Source organism: Aspergillus alliaceus (genome assembly GCF_009176365.1).
Source record: "Aspergillus alliaceus strain CBS 536.65 unplaced genomic scaffold BDW43scaffold_2, whole genome shotgun sequence".
In the NCBI taxonomy this organism is placed as follows: Eukaryota; Fungi; Ascomycota; class Eurotiomycetes; order Eurotiales; family Aspergillaceae; genus Aspergillus; species Aspergillus alliaceus.
Window position 1 is genome coordinate 562,765 of NW_022474685.1, and position 20,400 is coordinate 583,164.

At 46.8% G+C, this 20,400-nt stretch overlaps 8 protein-coding genes across 8 annotated transcripts; 4 read left to right on the forward strand and 4 right to left on the reverse strand.

Annotated features, from left to right (window-relative positions):
• Positions 1 to 166: 166 nt before the first annotated feature.
• On the reverse strand, positions 167 to 1,582 carry BDW43DRAFT_305803 (ankyrin repeat domain-containing protein; the record flags this gene model as incomplete). The annotated part of the gene is made up of 3 exons (XM_032045870.1): positions 167 to 406; positions 1,257 to 1,402; positions 1,453 to 1,582. The coding sequence occupies 3 exons, from the start codon at positions 1,580 to 1,582 to the stop codon at positions 167 to 169; spliced, it is 516 nt and encodes a 171-aa protein (XP_031905747.1).
• A 926-nt stretch (positions 1,583 to 2,508) lies between these two features.
• BDW43DRAFT_305804 (putative succinyl-CoA synthetase subunit alpha) lies at positions 2,509 to 5,040 on the reverse strand (the record flags this gene model as incomplete). The annotated part of the gene is made up of 10 exons (XM_032045871.1): positions 2,509 to 2,589; positions 2,648 to 2,940; positions 2,990 to 3,021; positions 3,072 to 3,685; positions 3,740 to 3,950; positions 4,006 to 4,388; positions 4,442 to 4,585; positions 4,639 to 4,752; positions 4,807 to 4,814; positions 4,869 to 5,040. The coding sequence occupies 10 exons, from the start codon at positions 5,038 to 5,040 to the stop codon at positions 2,509 to 2,511; spliced, it is 2,052 nt and encodes a 683-aa protein (XP_031905748.1).
• Positions 5,041 to 6,758: 1,718 nt separating this feature from the next.
• Positions 6,759 to 7,491, reverse strand: BDW43DRAFT_296303 (class I SAM-dependent methyltransferase; the record flags this gene model as incomplete). Its single annotated transcript, XM_032044184.1, has 3 exons — positions 6,759 to 7,016; positions 7,135 to 7,314; positions 7,384 to 7,491. 3 exons carry the CDS (start codon positions 7,489 to 7,491, stop codon positions 6,759 to 6,761), a joined length of 546 nt encoding a protein of 181 aa, XP_031905749.1.
• Positions 7,492 to 8,101: 610 nt separating this feature from the next.
• Positions 8,102 to 9,848, forward strand: BDW43DRAFT_260181 (zinc-binding alcohol dehydrogenase family protein). The gene is made up of 2 exons (XM_032040174.1): positions 8,102 to 8,638; positions 8,689 to 9,848. The coding sequence occupies exons 1-2, from the start codon at positions 8,124 to 8,126 to the stop codon at positions 9,212 to 9,214; spliced, it is 1,041 nt and encodes a 346-aa protein (XP_031905750.1). The 5' UTR covers positions 8,102 to 8,123; the 3' UTR covers positions 9,215 to 9,848.
• Positions 9,849 to 9,863: 15 nt separating this feature from the next.
• BDW43DRAFT_260182 (uncharacterized protein) lies at positions 9,864 to 11,097 on the forward strand. The gene has a single exon (XM_032040175.1). It carries the CDS (start codon positions 10,202 to 10,204, stop codon positions 10,772 to 10,774), a length of 573 nt encoding a protein of 190 aa, XP_031905751.1. The 5' UTR covers positions 9,864 to 10,201; the 3' UTR covers positions 10,775 to 11,097.
• BDW43DRAFT_260184 (SUMO family protein SMT3) lies at positions 11,080 to 12,060 on the reverse strand. The gene is made up of 3 exons (XM_032040176.1): positions 11,852 to 12,060; positions 11,498 to 11,754; positions 11,080 to 11,420 (listed from the first exon to the last, which is right to left on the reverse strand). The coding sequence occupies exons 2-3, from the start codon at positions 11,705 to 11,707 to the stop codon at positions 11,364 to 11,366; spliced, it is 267 nt and encodes an 88-aa protein (XP_031905752.1). The 5' UTR covers positions 11,708 to 11,754; positions 11,852 to 12,060; the 3' UTR covers positions 11,080 to 11,363.
• Positions 12,061 to 12,107: 47 nt separating this feature from the next.
• Positions 12,108 to 12,951, forward strand: BDW43DRAFT_260187 (DUF1903-domain-containing protein). Its single transcript, XM_032040177.1, has 4 exons — positions 12,108 to 12,239; positions 12,292 to 12,342; positions 12,407 to 12,419; positions 12,475 to 12,951. The coding sequence occupies exons 1-4, from the start codon at positions 12,237 to 12,239 to the stop codon at positions 12,645 to 12,647; spliced, it is 240 nt and encodes a 79-aa protein (XP_031905753.1). The 5' UTR covers positions 12,108 to 12,236; the 3' UTR covers positions 12,648 to 12,951.
• Positions 12,952 to 13,084: 133 nt separating this feature from the next.
• BDW43DRAFT_260190 (nucleoporin Nup84/Nup107 family protein) lies at positions 13,085 to 16,895 on the forward strand. The gene is made up of 6 exons (XM_032040178.1): positions 13,085 to 13,253; positions 13,318 to 13,537; positions 13,594 to 15,648; positions 15,708 to 16,038; positions 16,109 to 16,233; positions 16,284 to 16,895. Exons 1-6 carry the CDS (start codon positions 13,203 to 13,205, stop codon positions 16,610 to 16,612), a joined length of 3,111 nt encoding a protein of 1,036 aa, XP_031905754.1. The 5' UTR covers positions 13,085 to 13,202; the 3' UTR covers positions 16,613 to 16,895.
• The last annotated feature ends 3,505 nt before the right edge of the window (positions 16,896 to 20,400 follow it).

Genomic DNA, 20,400 nt, shown 5'->3' on the forward strand with positions numbered 1-20,400 from the left:
TTGGCATAGGCTCAGCGTGGTCTAAAAAGGGCGGTGAATCTCGGGGCAGAATTTTAGACCACGCCGAGGTTTTTTTAGACCACGCCGAGCTACCAGCCCTTCTCAAACTAGTTCTCGCCTATACTACGTCAAAGTGGGTCCTCGGTTTTTTTGTTAATGTAACGGGCTATGCGTCGATATTGGCACCATATTTGAGCAGAAGAAGCGTCAATGACTCGGAACCGCGTTCAATTGCCAGATGAAGAGCAACGTTCCCCGATGTATCTTTCCAATTCATATCAATTGAAGCTTCTAATAACAGCTTTGCCACCGTTTCACTTTCACTCTGAACAGCTAGAAACAACTCCGTGCGTCCCAGATAATCTGTCGCGTTGAGATCTGTGGTTCTTTCGAGTAAGACTTTGACCTGTGCATTCATATAAGATCTACTAAATTAATTCAACACCAAGAAGTCTAGAAACTCCGCAAAAATTCACCAGAGATATAGAAGCTAGGTATTATTAATTTTGCTTTAATTCTTTTTTCCAAGTTGAGAGAGAGATATATATATATATATATATATATATATGTATGCTGTTCTAGGGATTAAGGGGCATAATTCTAAAAGTTGTCAGGCATACATGGAGTCGGGTAGGACGAGCACAGACAAAATAGGTCACCTTTTTTCTCTCTGGGTTACCGATATTCTTTTGTTTAAAGTTCTATATATTCCACCCTCTCAATAGCACGAGTACATACGACCATAGGGTGTGGAGAACAGGGCTTCCCGTCCGCTCAGCCGTACTTAAGCCACACGCCGGCCGGTTAGTAGTTGGGTGGGTGACCACCAGCGAATCCCAGCTGTTGTATGTTACTTTTTATGTTTTGAAAGTTATGATATTATACTCTACTGGTTGGATATAAGCCATATACCGGCTCTAATTGTCAGGATGCTTAAAGAAGCTTTTTTCTAGCTGGGTGAGGAAGAGGGAAGTCCTATATATATCTTCTCATTCACAATCCAAATACATACGACCACAGGGTGTGGAAAACAGGGCTTCCCGTCCGCTCAGCCGTACTTAAGCCACACGCCGGCCGGTTAGTAGTTGGGTGGGTGACCACCAGCGAATCCCGGCTGTTGTATGTTTTTGCACCTTATTATAAAAAACTGAGGGCGTACACCTCATGGGAGGATTTGTTGCGTGATTTGGTTTAAGTAGGAAAACATCGAATCCAACATAATAACAATATCATTAATTAAAACAAATGCTTCGCACCCATTCTTTGCGGCAAGGTGTAGTGCCGTCTGCCCATTTCCATCCTGCTTCATGGCGTCGGCTCTTCACTCCAAGAGAAGATGAGCGACGATAGATTAATTCCCACTGCAGACTGCCCGATGAAGCGCTGTTCACCCCAAGCTCGTCTGGAGCCCGTTAGCGTTAGCTGAAAGAGGAAGCTTCGCACTGTACGTACGCTGCGCAAGACGATTCTGATACCGTTTACCCTCTGTTTTCTCCAACTCTATAGGGTGACTCTGAAACAACTGGCCAGTGCCTCGCTCGGCGATATCCCTTCCTGTGCCGCTGGTAGAAGTCTCGGTCATTGTAATTAGCTTGGCTTATATAGAGTTCCGGATTGGTGGGACGACGGTGATTGAGAAACTACAACCTCAACCCTATGGTACTGTACTGGGCCTATCATTTAATAGGTGCTTAGTAGTGCCTGTCTAATGTCATTTAAAAAGTTACCTCCACCGTATATTCGGTTAAATCCATCTAATTCCCTGAGCACCTCCTCTCTGTGTTGAGATTAGGACCCTCAGAACAGCAATAACCTTAAGTGGGGAAAATCAGAACCGTCCTTTCGGACGGCCGAAGCCTGTCGGATTTATGATCCTTTTCGAGTTCCAGTCCTCCACAGATCATGTGTTGTTTCGCCACCGATCCTGCGGCCAGTATTCCCTTGACTCCGTCCAGTTTGGTGTTTTATCTTCTAGTCGATCAAATATACGTGCAGTGGGATAAAGACCATTTCTCTAATCCAAAGAAGTCTGAAATGGAAAGACAAACAGTGCACTTGCTGCAACTAATGGTAGTCTTTCTTCCATTCCGGATCAAAAATCTTTGAAGGTTGGGAGAGCTTGGAAAGGGCTGCTCTATGTAGGTTTATATGCTTAGGGTAAGGACGCAGCAGCTGCCCTGACTTGTTGGTCAGGTGAGACATCCCTTACCTCATGTGGAAGTATGGGAATCCTATTAAGTCACTTTTCACACGTAAGATACTAACAGGATTCTATACGTACTGCTTTGAATTACGAGAGGCCTTCCCTTACTAAAAGTTCTATCTGGATTAAGTGAAAGCCTAGTAATTGTAGTTATCAGGATATGAAGTAGCTAGTGAACAACAGACTATTCTCATTGTGTATAGATGTACCTCAGTACTATCTAATCCAACCCTCCCTTGGCTATATTCTAGCTTCAACATGTACAAAGGCATATGCTCGAGTATCTCTGCACTAGTTCGATGAATTCACCCCGCTAAGCCAATCACCTTCTTCGCCGCTTCCTCAAAGCTATCAAACGCATGAAGTGGAAGTCCACTCTCAGCGATCTTTCACAGTCAGCACAACTCATATATTCGTATCACAGACCAAAGCATATGTACTCACCATTCGCTGTCCTTGTTCTTCATTCGTCCCCCTTAGTCTCACAACCACCGGAACACTCATTTCCAAATCCCTGAAAGCCATGATAATCCCCTCCGCAATCATATCACACCGCGTCAACCCCCCGAAGATATTTACAAAAATAGCTCTTACCCGCGGATCGGAGGTTATAACCCGGAATGACGACTTGACTGTCTCGGACGTCGCCTTGCCTCCCGTGTCCAAGAAGTTGGCACAGTGGCCGCCGTGGATGGTGAGCGCATCTACCGTGTTCATGGCGAGTCCGGCGCCGTTTACTACTCATGTTAGTTTAGTAGGATTGCTTGAATCTTTGGAGGCACTTACCAAGGGTCCCGATACTGCCTTCTCCCTGTAATCTAGTGTCTGTTAGTATTTTTACAGATAGGGAAGTTGTTTGTAAACGTACTTCACGTAGACTATGCCGTGTTTCTCGGCCTCGACTTCCTCGCGGACTTCTTCGGCTGGGTTTCGAAGGCTGTGGACCTCTTTTTGTCGGCCTGAACTTCTGAATGCGGCGTCGTCAAAGCCAAAGCGGGCTTTTTGGATTTGTAATATTCCTCCTGTCGACGGTTTGGCTCGAATTTCCAGTAAGTAGGCTTCTTTTTCTTTGAAGATTTCCCATAGGGCTTGGACTAGTTCTGCTAGTTTTTGGTGTATGGTTTCGGGGAGTTGGAGGTGGGAAGCGATTGATTTAATTGTTGAGGATTTGTTGCTGATTTCTGTAGTAGAGTAGGCAAAGGGGAATCTGCCGGTGTGGGCAGATGCGAAATTGGTGTCTGTTGAAGCTATAACGCAGGGGGACAACGATGTTCTGTCGATGGTGAGGGATAGGAAGATGTCGGAATCTGAGGGGTTTGCTTCATGGATGGAGATAGACTTCTCCCTCAGCATATCGATGGCTTGAAATTCTTTGATAAAGAGAGATCGGGTTTGCTTTGATGGAAGGGTTTTTTGTTCACGATTCATGGATACACGTCGCATCGTATGTAGACCTTTTTTCTGGTTTGGAGCCTTACTTGACTGGAACATGGTCAGCGCCTCTATCTTGCTCCGCGGATCCTTGCAGAAGCTTACCTGCGTGGGTTGAATACGTGATCGATTGCTGAGTAGAGTCTTCATCCCTTCTCCAAACTTCTCTGGATGGTTGACCATAACTGCGCCGGCACGCTCAAGAGCTTGGTATTTCGACTTTGCATCGGGTTCCCCAAGAGCTGTCCATGCGCCGGCATGGCCCATGATCCGCCCAGGTGGTGCATGAAGCCCGCCGACCAGAGCCATGATGGGCCTCGTCTTCTAGTCAGCATCAAAGCAATAAACAGATCAAGGGATTAGGCACATACTTGGGATTCGCAGTTCTTCGATTATAAACCTTGATCCATTCTGCAGCGTCAATCTCCGCCGTGCCACCAATCTCCCCTACCAGAATGATGCCCTCTGTATCAGGATCACTCTCAAAAATCTTTAGAGCATCGACGAAATTAGTACCAGCCAAGACGTCGCCACCCATACTGATGCAGAGGCTTTGCCCCAGACCCGCTCGTGTGGTCGACGCAACAGTCTCATAACTTAAAGTTCCTGACTTCGCAACAATACCTATCTTACCAGGCGAAAAGCAGGGCAACGGCTGGAATCCTATCCGACACTTCCCAATTGCAGAAATAATACCAGGACAATTCGCCCCAACCAACCTTGTTTTGGACTGTGTCTGTAGCATAGAATGAATCTACGGGTAATGTAAGCAGCCACTATATCCAATCTCCTCGGAGGATCCCCTACTCTGAGAAGGTCATGAATGGGTACATGCTCCGCCACAGCCACGACTAGTGGAATTTCAGCTTCAATAGCTTCTTCGATGGCCTTCGCTGTCTGGTCCCCCGGTACGTATATGGCTGACGCATCTGGTTTCGCTTTTTCTTGGGCCTGTGTGTTATTAGTGTTTCGATCTTGCACACTGATGGATGGAGAGGCCGTACCATCCTCACGGAGGGAAACACGGGAAGTCCGAGATGCTCGCCTTCTATGCCTGGCTTTACGCCGCCCACGATCTTGGTTCCCCAGGCCAGTGACTCTTTCACGTTGGCAGTGGCCTTGTTGGTTAGCTGATTCCATTACCTATCGACTCTGCGTAGATTCTACAATACCTGTCTACCTGAAATACAGTGTTAGTATTTTTTTGACAGCTCACTCGATAGTGAGTGCTTACCAGTAAATCCCTGGAATAGGACCCTGGTATGTGCGCCGATCTTCAGGTTCGGAAGCGTATCGGCATAGGAGTGATTCCGCGAAGAGGTGGAGAATTCATTCGTCTGTCTCGCTGGTACTCGCAAAAGAGATGTTCTCCGCACTCGTGTAGCAAGGGATCGCAAGTTTGCCATCTTGTGTTTCGAAAAATACTAATTGTGGAAAGTATCAACAAAGTCCCCCGTAGCAAGCTCTAAGCGCTTGGTAGATCCACTCAGCAATGAAAAGTAAAAGCAGAGGTATATCTAGATAAGGCAGTCATTTAGCGCTCATAGGATGGCAGTCAGTAGAGTCATAGCCCAAAGGAGAAAAACACAATGCCCATGGGGTACATTCAGAAAGAGGAGATTCAATACCTCGGGAGATCCGTTGATTAGTACTTCCGCCGATCTCGGACTCCGCAATGAATTCTTCCGAGGCTTATATCCCAGCATTAGGAGATGTGATTGGCTTTCTCGGAACAGCTGTACCGCTTGGACACTCGGAACACGTCCCATGATTCAACTTATAGTTCAGACTACATACACAACGTTATTTTGTTAGTTCAGAATTCCAGGCGCACCCATGCTCTCCCAATAACCCTCAATATGATATCAAAAGGATACGAGGCAAATCTTAATATAGAGAAGATTGAGACATATAGATATTGCACACAAACTCCAACATTAACGAGGCTTGCAGACTGTTTCCCGACTTCGCGCGTCAGACCTCAGGAGGTCTCAGGAGTGTTTTAGAAAGATGCACCTTTCTTTGCATGTTACGTGTGGCCTTATCTCGAGGGATTATTGCTGAAAGCGTGTGACATTGGGCCGAGATATTAAGATAGATTTGCTCTGTTGCATCCGGAGTTGTTGCCTTACGCTTCTCAATATCTATGCCACCCTCTGACAGCCATCAAGGAGTCTCCATGGATCATGTCCGTACGACCTACGCAAGTCGACATAAAGGCAACCGTAAGGTACTTCCTAGTAAGTCCAGATGGTAGTTGAAGTATAGCAAGTCGACAATTTCTCCAATGCCCCTAATGCAGTCAAGAGTTCTTAGATACAGAAGAAATCTTGAGTATTGTTTTGGTGTTCACCATAGAAGCTATACTTTCTCCTCTTCGTTTCAATTTCTGCTGCACATGTAGCCCTGTCATGCTCTTTAGGATTAGTCTCGATCTTTTCCATCCACTTTGCTTCTTGCTGAGACACATTTATGATGTATCAAAGGCCAAGCCATCCTGGCCGCTTTGGAAAGGCGAGGTCCCAGATGATTCTCGATACCTGCAGGCCATGTTCCGCTAGGAACGTCCTATTTTCCTTCTCAACCTGACCACCCGGTCTCTCAGCCTTACTATCCTCGAGAGAGCGCTGAAAAAGACAATCATAACTTTCGGATTGATCACTTAATACATCAAAAGAGAAATGAAGACCAGATACTCGGAAAAACTTCACACATGATAATCATATTACGCGGTCCAATCTTGTCCATATGTATAATTGAGGTTTCAGTATCTGATCGCGCAGCTATAAATCAGGATTTGAATTTTATGGTTTGGATACTATGTACGTAAAGTCTTATTGCTCTACTGCTAGATTATAGTTCCTTTCTTTTCATACTGATATCCTATAATTAGCAAGTAGAGGAAGACTAAGGCAAATAAAAGTTGCCTATACTTCTTAATATAGAGTGAGACTGCACTTCTTATAGATATATAGAACCGAGCATAGAACAGCAAAAGTGCAAGTTTATCCATAATGCCGGCTCTGAGTTCCCTTATTAATTCCTATCTCCCCCCAGGTAATGGAGATCCCAGCAACGGCGATAAACCAGCTCAAGGAGTAACAAAACAGCGGAACTCGATATGTCACTCCTTCTTAGCACATATTATAAGCCGAACCGGGCGATGATTGTTTCTTCCACTGTCTTGATGAGGGAAAATAGAAACCGGCGGCAACATCCACTCCGCCAGATCGGTGAGCTCGAAGGCATTCTCTAGAACGGCTGAAACATAGGTCTGAATGGTTCGGTGGTAGGAGGGGATTCCATCCGCGATCCATTCAAGAACCCGAGGACCTTCTTGGCCATACGTTCTAACAGGCCAAAACCACTCGCCATCCTTTGTCTGCTACCACAATGCTTTGTCGGTCGCGGATCGGATTGGGTGATTAACGGAGAAAACTAGACGGCCATCTGATGTCAAAGTCCTTTGGATTTGTCCGATCAGGGCCCAGATTTTCCACATGATGAAAGACGAGGCTGCTGTAGATAATGTCATATGAATTGGCTGGAAGCACAATGGTGTTCAAGTCAACTTGTTCATAAGTAATGCACTCTCCACTGTTGAGCTCGTTTGCTTTTGCCAGCATGTTCACAGAGACATCAATCCCGTGCACCCTTCTGGCACCATTTTCATTGGCCCACTTGCAAAACCATCCAAAGCCGCAACCTAAGTCGAGAACATTTTGACCTTTAACACTTTAGATCATAACTTTCATAAGAGGCCATTCTGTTACTGCGTCCAATCCCCTTTCATTGCGTGGAAGATCGTAGTAGCTCCTGAATATCTCGGAATCGTCGTATGCGGAGGATGAAGACATGGTGAGAGGCATGTAAACGCAGCGAAGATGTAAGAAGTAACGAGACAAAGAAGGATTTCTGTTTTTTCTTTTCTTTCTATGGTTTTTGAGTGAAGAATTTGAACGCAGAAGCAAAGTGCAAATGGAAGGACTCGGGGCAAGGCACGTATCATTTAAGACCACTTGCGGCATCATTTTAGTATGTATTGCTCTGTGAAGTTCAAGCATGTAACCCAACCGGGACTATGTTCAGCATGCCACACAGACACATGTACTCAACCTAGGTTACATTGTGAGACTCCGAATCACTAGCTAGAAATTGATTTTCCTTCATTGGTCTAAATTGGATGTGAGCTTCCTGGGCTTAGAATGACCTTTTTGGATCAATATCTAGAATAATAAGAGATATGTGTATGGTTCTTGCTCAATGCTTGTTCGTAAGTGTAATTAAATTGGTTTGTGATAATCTAGTTAACATTCGCTGATTACAAACCAAACGCATAGGATTATCAAAGCATCCAGCCATTAGTTAACTGCAGAACATGACTAATTGCATATTGTCAATACTTACTAGTATCGGGTAGTAACCAATAAGTATAGACTGATTATTCGCAAGGTAAAAGACCAAGTTCCATGTTTCATCAACTCTCAAAATGAAAGCCATCGTGCTGAATGGCACAAACGCTACAGTGGTATACTCACGGCCCATTCCCAGACTACGTGATGACTACCTTCTCATTAAAACCATTGCCGTCGCCCTAAATCCGACCGACTGTAAGGCGATCAGCCAGGGAAGAGGGGCCAAAAACGGCCTTGCTGGCTGCGACTTCGCTGGTACTGTCGAAGACATCGGACCAGCAGTCACCAAGAAGTGGACTAAAGGTGACCGAGTCTGTGGCTGTACGCATGGTGCCAATAGCAGCAATGCCGAGGATGGGTCCTTCGCGGAGTTCATCGTTGCTAAGGGGGATGTTTGTATACGAATGCCGGATAGCATGAACTTCGAGGACGTGGCCGGCATCGGCGTCAGTGCAATTACATGCGGTCAAGGCCTGTTCCAGCAATTGGGGCTGAATCTTCCCGTTGATCCCATCAAAGAGAAAGAGTATATTTTGATTTATGGTGGGAGTACGTCGGCGGGAACTCTTGCTATCCAATACGCGAAACTGTAGGTCGATGTCCAACTACGAGTAGGCGGAGTTCTAACCAGGTATACAGGGCCGGTTATTCTGTTCTTGCAACTTGCTCTCCTAAGAATGCAGATCTGGCCAAGTCCCGCGGCGCCGAAGCAGTCTTCGACTACCGAGATCCAGCATGTGGAGAGCAGATCTACCGTTACACGAACGGAGAGCTCCAGCTGGTCTGGGATACAATCGGCTCCGACCAAGGAGTCCGGGTCTGCATGACTGCCCTGTCAACGAAGCCCGGATGCCGATACGGTACGATTCTCTTCAATGATATTCCTCGGCAGGATGTCGCCTGTACCCGGAGCATCATGATGACGTTTCGGGGCGAGCCCTTTGACTTGTACGGCAAACATTTTCCGGCAAATGCTGAGGACTTTGAGTTTGCGAAGATGTTCACACAATTGACGGAAACACTCCTCGCTGAAAACAAGTTGAAGCCTCATCCAGCCAGAATCTGTGAAGGGGGCCTGCAAGGTGTACTTAATGGTGTCGGGTTGATGCAACAGGGGAATGTGAGCGGCACTAAATTGGTGTATAGAGTTGCTGATAGTTGCTAGGTAAGGGTTTCGTTCCCCACAATCCAGGGTTGCGTACAATGTACATATGGGGATATAAGCATGGGCGCCTTCCAAGTTGGGTTGGTTTCCCTCTCCATCGTTCCCTTTGTTTATCCATGCGACGGGGACGATGTCAATCCTGGGGGGAATTCAAGGCACGCTGTCGATCATCTCGTACATGTGACTTCGATGTACAGGCGATAAACCAAAAATGGGGCTGCGATTGGTCACTAGTTCCCAACCATTGGATTGCCTCTGTATGAAGTCATCTTTGCTCATGAGAACCCTGTACATAATAGTGTAGGAAGACATCAATGGAGAAGTACTGGTTGATACAGAATTGGGTGGTTATAAGTCATTTGGATCGAATGATGTGGCTTTTCAAGGGTTTGTCAAGGGGGGTTGGGGTTAACGTACCAAAGTAGCTGAAATTGGGAATATTCCGCCTAGGCTAAATGACTAACGAGAGGAAAGTGGAATGAGCGATTATCCCTATCTTTGCCAGAGCACCTATAATTCACGCAAAGATATAGAACAAGTGTTCTTCTGAATTTCTAGACGGCAGAAACGACCGTTCTGGACATATAAACCCCCGGTGGGCCAGACCAATAAGCAGGGGAATGGTGGGGTAAGTCTTCTCCACGACTGACGACATTCATTATTTCACCTGCAATAACTATTAATATCTTTTCTCTCCCGTTCAATTGCGGATCTTTGAAACGGCTGTTGACTCCGATAATTGAAAATCGACTGACATGGCAACAAAGCCCGGTCCAGAATCCCAGGGTCCGTGTTTTCCCTTGTAACCACTGACTCCGTTCCTTTCTCCTCCGCATCGAAAGGCCTTTATACTTTGCCCACTCTTCTACATTTCTCACCTCCACACTCTCCTCCCTTACTCCTACTCACGCACCTACCTACCTAATATTCCTCTCTATTATACAATCTACCCCCCCAACCAACGTAACTGACAAAAATCCGCCCTTAATGTCTATTTCAGAAGCCACCACCACGGCCCTCCAGTCATCTCTCCGTGAACTCTCCCTCAACAACACCAATCCGGTGAAGGATATCCCCCGGCCCGCCGTAAAAACAGCTCCCACAAAGAAGAAGGCCCCCGTCGTCGCCGACTCATGGGAAGACGAGGCCGACGAATCCGAACCCGAACCCAATTCCCCAGCATGTACTAGCTCGTCGCTCTCCCCATCCGTCACAACAGCAGAGGGCCCCCTCGATCCCCCGCCTACCCCCATCTCCCCCCAAACATCCCACACATGGAACTCTGTACCGGTGTATGCTGATGTTGGGGGCGCGGGCTCACGGACCTCGGCGTCGAGGTCGCCCACGCCGGCACGCAGGCCGGAGAAGCAGACGGCTGTTGCAGGGAGGATGATTGCCGGGGCGTTGGGGATTCGGGCGCCGAAGAGGACGGAGGAGCAGCGGGCGTACGATCGGGCTGTGAAGGAGAAGGAGATTAGACGGCGGAATCAGGAGAGGGAGGCTGCGGCTAAGGTTAAGGAGGAGGAGGAGCGGGCGAAGGCGGCTGTTTGGGATGATTGATCAATAAAATAGTTGGTTAGTTAGTTTCGGCGTTTTGTTCGTTGTTTTATATATATATTTTCTTGTGGCTCTTCTCTCTAGTTGATTTTTATGGTCTGGTCTTATATCGTTCTTTTTCTGGGGGTGTTTGTGTAATAGTTTGTTGAAGTTTGGGGGGTTTCGGTTTGGGATCATGAGCAGTTGTATCATGTGCAGGTATAGTTACAGGGAGTGTACAGTACTACTCCTTCTGCTTTGTGTTTGTGTTTGAACGTCTGATCAGGACTTAGGCAGACGGGATTAAAGGACAGTAATACTACAAGCGACGGAAATCCCACGGAATCCTCTACCTAAGACAAAGCCTTACGTCGTAAGAAGTTGATTCGTAATTCCTAAATTGCCTATCCACAAGACCCTAGCATGTTTTTGGTAGAAGCCCCCTCGTGTCTAAGCCTTTCTAAGCTTAAATCAAGCCCGCAGGCGACCCTTCCCAGCTAAAGCCCGACCGGGCCAACGCTAAAACCGATTGCGCCTATGTCTCAAATGCAACGGATCAAGAAAAAAGACCAAGTGACAAGAAGCGAAAAGATGACGGTCAGATGGGGTTTCCTTAACCACCGATCTGCTCCTGGTGGACTTCAAGGGTATCTCCATCGGCCATTTCGAGCTAGAAAGAGGGTGAAGAAGGCAACATGTTAACAAGATGGTTTTACTGCGCAAGGTGTTGATGCAAGGTAAACATACAGTGTCCGGCGTGTCTTCCGGGCGTACACGGGTTCCGTCGAACAGGAAACGGACAGTAGAGATCTGCTTTCCTTGACGTTCGCAGAAAGCATCCATCAGCTTCTTCAGCTGGGTGGAACGCTTGATCTTGAAGAAAACTTCATTGTTGTTGTCCGTCACTTTGATATTGAGGTGCTCAACAGGGGCGTCTCCTCCGGGAATGTCGGCCATGTTGATACTATGTAGGCGAAGAGGTTCTCGCAATAGAGGGAGAGGTGCTGTGTTTGAGTGGCCATGTCAGCTCTACCGCAGTTGGCTCTGTCGCATGTGGTGGGGGAATAGGGAGAGTTGAGGGCTAAGCGGAGTAGGACTTACACAAAAGCGACCGAAATTAGGCGATTGAAATAATATGCCAATAGACGTGAAAGACTCCAGTTGAAGAGAAGGTGGATGGAGCTGAAGATGCGAATGGGTAGTTATCAATGATTTGGAGGCGATGAGAAGGCGACTTCATTCCCCACCACCGGCAGTGAATACCTACGGATAATCTATTTTGCGGCGCAGGTCCTGACTCTAGATCTATGGATTGTTTGTTTGAGAGTCTTCTAACCATTCAACGTTTCACTGCCTGCGGCTTTTGTGTTTTATGTTCATTTGCTCTTTGGAAATTTCTCATGATTGTATAGTGAGATATATAAAATTGGTTAAATAAGGCTCTTTCTTTTCACCCGCTGGTTAGTCCTTTGGGACCTATTGCGTCATGGTAAGGGAGAACACAGATATTTCAATTTGAATCTAGAATGACAGTGATTCAGGGCGGATTAAAAGAGGATCTGGCATATGACCCTCCATGCCATCCACGGGCAGTAAGTTTAATCCATTCAAGAGGAGCCAATTCATAGAGGTTTCTTTCTGCTAACGGTAGACCAGTGCGCCATTCAAAGTATTTCACTAGCTAAGTGATATAGTTCCGCGGTGCACATCGCTAACCCACACAGGTTGCTTGACGAAGAACTCTTATCAAGAAGAGAAATGTCAATCTCAGATAAATGCTTTGTACGAGTGTTGTAACGCCTTCTATCAAGCCCGAGGGGAGGAAGCAAAGACACCGAGTTGCCCTAAGGCCAGTCTGCTCAAGCTGAGGATGAAACAACGCGCGCAAGGCAACTGAGATTCTTTCCCTTTCCTTTTCCCAATGATTACTTGCTGTACACAAAACCGACCAGTACATACTACAATTCATATACAGAATACTAGTTATTAGATGCGAGGTAGCAATCCATGAGTATTACTGGTAAACCCATAGTAATACATAAAAAAAGCGATGTGACAATCCCTACAGGCTAAGCCCTCATGCGTCAGGATGGACCAGACTAATTGTAAGAATTGCCATGATTGTTCTAAGACAATCTTGAGCACGCAAAGAGGCCGATTGACCTGAACGAAGATTGAAGCGCTCGTTCCGAGACTCTAATGATTGCCTAAAGACATTTGATGAAAGAAAAGAAGAGAAGAAGCATGAGAAAAAAATGTTGAGATTTTTATAAGCGTGTGGTGGCCGGCAGCGCTAAACTAAATCCGAGTTAGCGCGCGGTCAGCCCAAAACACGCCTGTCGAGCATTCGAGCAGAACTGAAGTTCTTCCCCAAAAACCCTGTTAGAAACGAGCAAACCTCGAATTGCCAACGGTCGCTGACAATCAGCGACGGAGGGATTTCTGACGCGCTATGGCTCCTTTAATAAAACCTACGGGCTCCGCTGGCTTCACATCAGTAAATGTGAGTGTGTTTGTTTTGACGACTACTTCTCTTGGCGGTGCACCAGCTAATTGCCTTCCTCCAGCCTCCTCGAGGATGTACGTCAAATGATTCGGAGGTCATCGAGATAGAGGATAGTGATGACGAACCAATGGGCGATGAGGATGACATGAATGCCAATGAACAAGATGAAGAAGTAGACGAGGACGAAGAGGTGGAAGACAACGATTTTGCCCGGGAGACGAACGGCATAAATGGCGGGAGAGAATCGCCATTAGACTTTGAACCCATTCCAAATGGCCACAGTACATTCGATCCCTTAACATATTAGGTTTGGTAAATGGCTGACGGTCTTTAGAAGCTTACGACATGACAACCCCGGAACTTTTTACGTCCGCTGGCGCACAGCAGGCATTACATCCTCTTCGTCGAACAGCAGATCGGGTGACGCGCCAAATCGAGGCGTTCGCAGAAAAGCTTGACCGTTTCAAACATAAAGAGAATCGCAATGACGAAATCGAAAATTACCAAGCTGCCTACCAGCTGGTGAAGAGCTACCAACATCTCGCGCAAGATTCCATCGAGGATGTCTCCAAGCAAAACACCTTAAAGCGCGCGAAAATGGGGTGGAGCACCACCCGGAGCAACGGAACAGAAGCGCATGATCCTAAGACACAGGAGGAGCTACAACGGTTACAACTAGAAGCGAATACCTGGCAGCTGTTCCTCAACCTAATTAGCATCAACGACCCCCCAAGCAGGACTAGCGCCAAGCAAGCCCAGGAGACTGCCTTCCAGAAACTGCACCGTTACTCGTCAGATCGCGAGATCTGGGAACAATTCGTGGGTGCTGACCACTATGCCCTGGAGTGCGTGATCATCATGAAATGGCTGGAACACACCTCAAAGTCGGCAAGTCAAGATATCGACTCAGTTATCTCGGAGCTAGAGGCACAGGCCGAGAGGGGCCAAGGGCTGTGGACTCATGGCTGGCTCTATACCAAGGAAACCATCAAAGGTCAAAAGCGACTGCGGGCTTGGCCTCAACCCCTCGAACCCAACGACCCGGCTGTCACGGCCTCGCTTCTAGTCTCGGAGAAGTCAGAACCATTGATTACCCAATTGGACCCCGATGCAGTTACTCGGCAGAAACAGAAGCTCCAGAAACAGGATCAGTTTCATGAGCGCGCGACTTGGATGACTTGCTGGAAGATGCTGCGGCAAGGGGAAAGTTGGACAAAAATTCGGGACTGGGCCGAGGCTTGTATGGAGAACTGGCGAGCAGTTAGCCTGTGTGGTTCGAGCGTTGATGCGAAGACTTCTCGCGGGGAACGGACACCTATTGACGACGGAACTACGCGCCTGATGAATTGGCGGACCCAGGCCTCTTGGCGAAACGCTTGTTCTGCTCTAGCGCGAAGTCAAGGCATAGAAGATTTCGAGCGCGCCGTCTATGCGTTGCTCTGCGGCGAGACAGAGGCGGCCTTCAAGGTCTGTCAAAGCTGGGATGACTACCTTTACGTCTATTTCAACAGCGTTGTGCTCTCCCGCTACCAAGGATTCTGCAAGCAGCTTCAGCGGAAGCTCAACCACTCGCCTACTGTTCCTGTTGCATTTGTTCCTGAGCCCGCTGGTTATGCTGATGTAAACAAATTCATGGCATATACGAAGGGTAATGATCGCGTTGGAGTTGAAGCACGCAACCCATACAGGACTATCCAGGCCGCCATCTTGGGCAAAGGATACGACTCGTTCTTTCATTCCCTAGCGAAAGCAGTGTCACAAGCAGCGACAAGCAAGGGGGATCTGTCCTTCGTACCCGACCTTCCACCGGCCCCTGTTGATGACTCGTTACTGATCGCGGCGGAGGACAACGATGCTTTGAGGATCGCGACTCATCTCTACATCATTGCGAAATCACTTGGCTATGTGCGCTCAGATACACAGTTCCTGAATATAACGTCTGTCAATGTGATTGGATATATCGCGAACTTGGAGGAAGCCGGTATCTTTGAGATTATTCCTCTCTATGCATCCCTTCTACCAACATACCAGGCACATTCGGTGCTTGGCCAGATCTTGATTGAAGTCGTCCACCCGCGGGATAGACGGCAGCAAGTAAGGCTCATGGAGGACCATGGTATTGATGTCGAAGCTGTCTTACGAGACCAATGGCAGTGGGTTAGCGCGAGTGTTTCCTCAGTTGATCACTCCAGGACGCTTAAGCGGTACCCCAAGGTTGTCCGCCGCAAAGATGGCCTGCCCGAGGTGGTCCCGGTTAAGAAGGATTACATTGGAACCGATGTATCTAGTGAGGAAGAACGCGTTATCCGGAGTATGGAATGGCTTCGGTTTGTTGACGGGCAGTGGGGGAGAATATGTCAGCTGGGTGCCTTAGTATACAGGAAATTCTATGGTATGCCTCTGTGCCTACAGCTACTTCGAATGTACCATTGACTTTTTTTGATTTCACAGTTACTGGCAGACTTGCTGCCGCTCGAGAGCTGAGTAGACGCATGAGGCTGTCAGACATCTCCCGGGAGTCATTTGGTTTTGACCTGGCAGAGTTTCCTTATGGTGTCGAGGATGGGACAGAACCGCCGACCCCAGAGCCCGCCAGTCCGACTAAGTCGAGGCTGTTTGGATCTCCCCATAAGCGCAATCGATCCGTATCGAATAGAGCTCCATCTGACGAGCAAACAAGCCTCTTAATACAACAATCGCAGACGATGCGTGACTTGGAAGAGCTCATCTTGGCATTTGATGCATTGGAAGTGTTTGCTGTTATTTGCGAGAAACTCGACGAGTAAGTAGCCTGCTTCTCATGAATGTAGAGGTTACTGTCCGGAAGAGCATACTCTGACGCCGATACACAGATATAAACGCAGACGCGATACTGGCACAGTCAAGCATCTGAAGGATGATTTACAAGAGGCTTTAGATGAGGTCTCCGTGCACGTTGACGCATTGTTGGATGAGTGGCTAATGGGGGCTGAGGACGGTATGGCTATTCCTTGGAGCACATGTAGAGACGTATGCTAATATCAGCAGGAACCGAACAAGCCGAGCTGGAAGAAATCCGAAAGACTTATATTCCGGAACTATTCCTTGACTATCATAATGCGCTGTATTATGCTGGCCATGTGCTCACCAGCGAGCTCCTCGTGCAGTGCATGAACCTGGCCATGCAGGTGTCGGAGAACGAGTATCTGACTAGCGCCTTTGTGGCGTCCCGTCGGATGGCGGAGCTTGTGGACGCGTTGGCACTGTCGAGCAAAGCCATGGTCAACACGCGGGCCAAAGCTGACAAGAAGCTTCTCGGAGGCGAGACTTTGGGCATTTGGAATGTTGAAGTGCCTGAGGACAACGAGACTTCGTGAAATGCAAATGTACTTATCTTATGAATGAGCTGGTGTATATTACCCTCTTTTCTTATTTATGTTCCCTCATCTTTTGGTAGGAGGGCTCTGGTCAAATCATCGCTTCTGGAACTAGATCTGCCAGAGGCCGTGTTTCATTATCTGGGCGCTAGTTTTTCCTGGGGGAAGGGGGATTGGCTCAACTACAATATTCACATCACATCAAGAATTGACATGGCATAATCAAGGACATTTCTCTCACTCACGTTTCTTAATACAGACCGCATTACCGATTATATCACACGCTCATTCCTTGTTCGGTCACTGTTTCTGAAGATATACTTGCTTTTCCATAAATTAAGTATCTACCTAACAGTTAACTATGCTATCCACCCCTTCATCGTGGCGCAGCTCCCAAACTATTGAATAAGTCGGATACTAACCCGAAGCTTGCTTGCTTCCCCGAGAAGGAAAAAAAAAGGTAATCATTTTTAAAGAAAAATTTTCTAATACCTTCCTTCACCCACTCATCAAATCATTGAATGTTACCCAGCCCCATAACCCACAACCCACGCTAAATCCTTGCTTAACAAAAAAAGGCTATCCGACAAACGCACGGCCATCACATCAAACACAATGAGACTCTTTCTTGTGTATTGTTGCTGTGTACTCTTCCGCGTAAAGAGGGCAGTGCTAGTGCTCCATGTTTCTCCATCCAGCGAGTAGTAATACGATTACGTCGGGTTGGAGAATACGGAAAAGAGGGTCTGGTCTGGTCTGGTTTGTCTTGAATGGAAAGAATTGAATCGAATGTTTCAGTCTACAGTACGGAGTGCCATTCATTAGACAACGCAGGAGTTTATGGAAGTATGCACGTATGTATCTAAATCCTGTTGCGGTTATCAAGTTGGTTACTTAGGGTTCCAGTTGTCATGGGAGGGCGCCCATGTCAGGTCGGTATGGTCTGTCTACAGAATGAATGGGCGGGCAGAGAGGGTTTTTGGTTGCCCGACGGCCTGCCTGGCCCGTTGGCCTGGGAATCGAATCAACGTTTGCTCCATGAGACATATCTACCCAAGTGCCTCTCTACCATGGGTACGTATGCAGGTTGGGGAGTGAGTTGGCGAACTATATAACCCCTCCTCTTCAAACCGCTATTCCTTTTGTTATAGGTGGGTTTTTTCCTTTTATCTTGTTGGGTTTCTTGGATTGAGATTGGGATTTGTTCGTTGTATGCGGTATTAAATCTGATCGATGGAGGGTGGTTGCTTGTGTTCTTGGTGTACTTTACTATTTACACATGTTAGACTGTTGGCTATGGTAGTACTAGGGGGCTGAAAGAGGAAGGTCGGAAGCCGTATCTCCTATTCATGGGTAATAAGCGTTTGGAGGCTGTGTTCCTCTTGATATTAGTCTGCTTGTAGAGGATGGGTGTTCAGGGGTAGGTCATGGTTCGGTCGTCGTTGTTTGGTAGAAGAGCAATTATCCTTGCATGTCCTTCTTTCTTAGTGTGAGTTTTAGATTGAGAGTGTCGATAAGCAGGGGAGAAAGGGCGAGAGTTATGGTATATGGAGTATGGTGACTACAAGTTAGTATCAGCGCAGTCAGCCAGCATCATGACGTTCTCAGTGTCTATTCAGCAAGTGCAGAATTGATCGTCTGGACAGTTGTGTCCGATATATTTCAATCAAGGAAGAAAGAGACATGCACGGTTTTAATGGGGTAAAGTAAAGGGAAGGACGGCCCATTCTCGCGTCATAACAGTCGAACTAGTGGTGATAATCGGTGATAATCGTCCTTCTAGATTCAATAGTGAAGCCTCGGTTGAACCACGGGGCTTAAGCATGCTACGACTGCACGATCCCCAGTATCGCGTATGGACGTCTGCATATTTACTTATCTTGCTCCTGTCATACCCAAGTGGTTACCCATGACGAAGACATTAGCCACGCATCAAGTGAACTATCAGACCATCGAGGTTTGAGTGTAACCGGTAATTCCCAGTCCATCTATTACCTAGAAAGTTATGAGACACTTTCTCGCACTTCTTTCCGTATCCACGCCTCGTTTCGTTTGGAGAAGGGATCCACCCGAGTTGTAGTATTATATTATCAACAGACTAGATGGTGCATCCACCGAGGTATATAGTCTTCTCATCTACCGCCAGTGAGGCTAGAACAGAAGAACGAGTAATTCAACCACCGAAGCGAACCAGTGGAATTTATGAATTGGAACAAGAAATGTATTCAAAAAAGGGAAAGGGAAAAAGTAACAGCACCCAAGGGCTAGACTTGTTGGAGACGTGTGTTATGGGCCCCCTTTACTTTGCACCGCCCATTTGCCAAGCCCCCAGAGTCCATCTTTTCAACCGCGGCAATGAAACGACATCGCAAGGAGGTTGAACGGTGCAAACGCACCAAATGAGATTGGTTCCTGAGCCGAAATAAAACAAAAACAAAAAATTTCCAGGTGTCCGTTGCGGGCCTCATTGTCGCCTGGATGGGGGTATGGAGTAAAATCTAGATACCCTAACTTGCATAGACGATGCTGGGAAGGCAATGTTATACCAACCACACATATCTAATACAACACACTTCGAAAAAGCACCTACTGGATTAAAGTTCCGGATCAAACGACACCACAGCTTGCATTAGTGGCGGTAAATCTGTCTATCTATCTTATTATTGTATGACTTGCCCCCCCCCTTTTGAAGGGAAGTCGAAGCGGAACATCCAGTGGACCCCTTTTTGGCGTCCGTAAATTTGATAGACGGTAACATCTTTTCTTCGACAGACGGGAGATCGGAAATCTTAGGTACGACTGGTGTGTCAATTCATCTTAAGGTCATACCATTGGGGCAGTGTACAGTACAAGGTCAGGCGAATAGAGAATGACGACTTTGCTTTTCCTGTTATGGTATGAGGGATGTATTGGAGGTTGGATTCCAAAACGGTGTATATATCAATATCGAATCAAGTTTGCTTGTAATAGAAGGCCCATTGACACACTTCAATGATCCTTAGGTTATTAGACTAAGAATTGGCGGGAAGATTCATATTAGAATTAATTGAACTCTTTTTCTATTTATTTATTTATTTATTTATTTCTCTCTTTCTCTCGAAAGAAAAGGAGAGAACACAAAAAAAGGGAGGAGGGAAAAAAATCAAAAATGGATGACGGAGAAAATAAATGGATTGAGGCAGTGCAATCGGAAAGTGACGAGTGACGTTTCAGCATTACAGCTTTGCAGCGAGTCTATTAAACAAAGTGAAGCATTGTGTAATTTGTGTTTCGGTGGCAAGTCATCGACCCCATCATTGAATAGATCCTTGTTTTAATGCTTCTTTTTTTTCCTTGTTGTTACATACTATCCTCTTTTGGTAGTAAATACGAAAAAAAAGACAAGAAAACAAAAAAGGAACAGGTTGATGTATACGTCTTCCCACACAGGGGAGAAGAGGAAATAACCTAAATGTAGATAAAGATGTCATGGATTCCTGCAAACGGCGTCCATTACTTAATTTGCATATTGTGGTTTTACCATACCAGAACCTAGTCGAGATTCTCGACCATGGTGGAGTGAGATCCTAGCCCTGATTGGTGGCAAGTGGACGCCTCCTCGGTGGGGTCTTACATGGAAGAAAAAGTATGGAACTACTGGTAATGTAATTAATGACTGAGACCAGCTTCTCTCCACTCATCGCAAAGCTACTACACTGCTAATCGACTTGTACAAACTCCTGGCCTCACCAACTCACCTCCCAATTTCCTCTCTCGCTTCCTCTACTTTCCGCCCTTTCTTCCTATAG

Bases quoted from the DNA above. Each gene is read 5' to 3' on its own strand.
- BDW43DRAFT_260184 (XM_032040176.1), bottom strand. From the start codon at position 11,707: ATGGCCGACATTCCCGGAGGAGACGCCCCTGTTGAGCACCTCAATATC. The intron at 11,421-11,497 runs GTATGTTTACCT...CCCTCTTTCTAG, and splicing joins CGGAAGACACGCCGGACACT to CTCGAAATGGCCGATGGAGA.
- BDW43DRAFT_260182 (XM_032040175.1), top strand. From the start codon at position 10,202: ATGTCTATTTCAGAAGCCACCACCACGGCCCTCCAGTCATCTCTCCGT.
- BDW43DRAFT_260181 (XM_032040174.1), top strand. From the start codon at position 8,124: ATGAAAGCCATCGTGCTGAATGGCACAAACGCTACAGTGGTATACTCA. The intron at 8,639-8,688 runs GTAGGTCGATGT...CCAGGTATACAG, and splicing joins GCTATCCAATACGCGAAACT to GGCCGGTTATTCTGTTCTTG.
- BDW43DRAFT_260190 (XM_032040178.1), top strand. From the start codon at position 13,203: ATGGCTCCTTTAATAAAACCTACGGGCTCCGCTGGCTTCACATCAGTA. The intron at 13,538-13,593 runs GTACATTCGATC...GGTCTTTAGAAG, and splicing joins ACCCATTCCAAATGGCCACA to CTTACGACATGACAACCCCG. The intron at 16,234-16,283 runs GTATGGCTATTC...TAATATCAGCAG, and splicing joins GCTAATGGGGGCTGAGGACG to GAACCGAACAAGCCGAGCTG.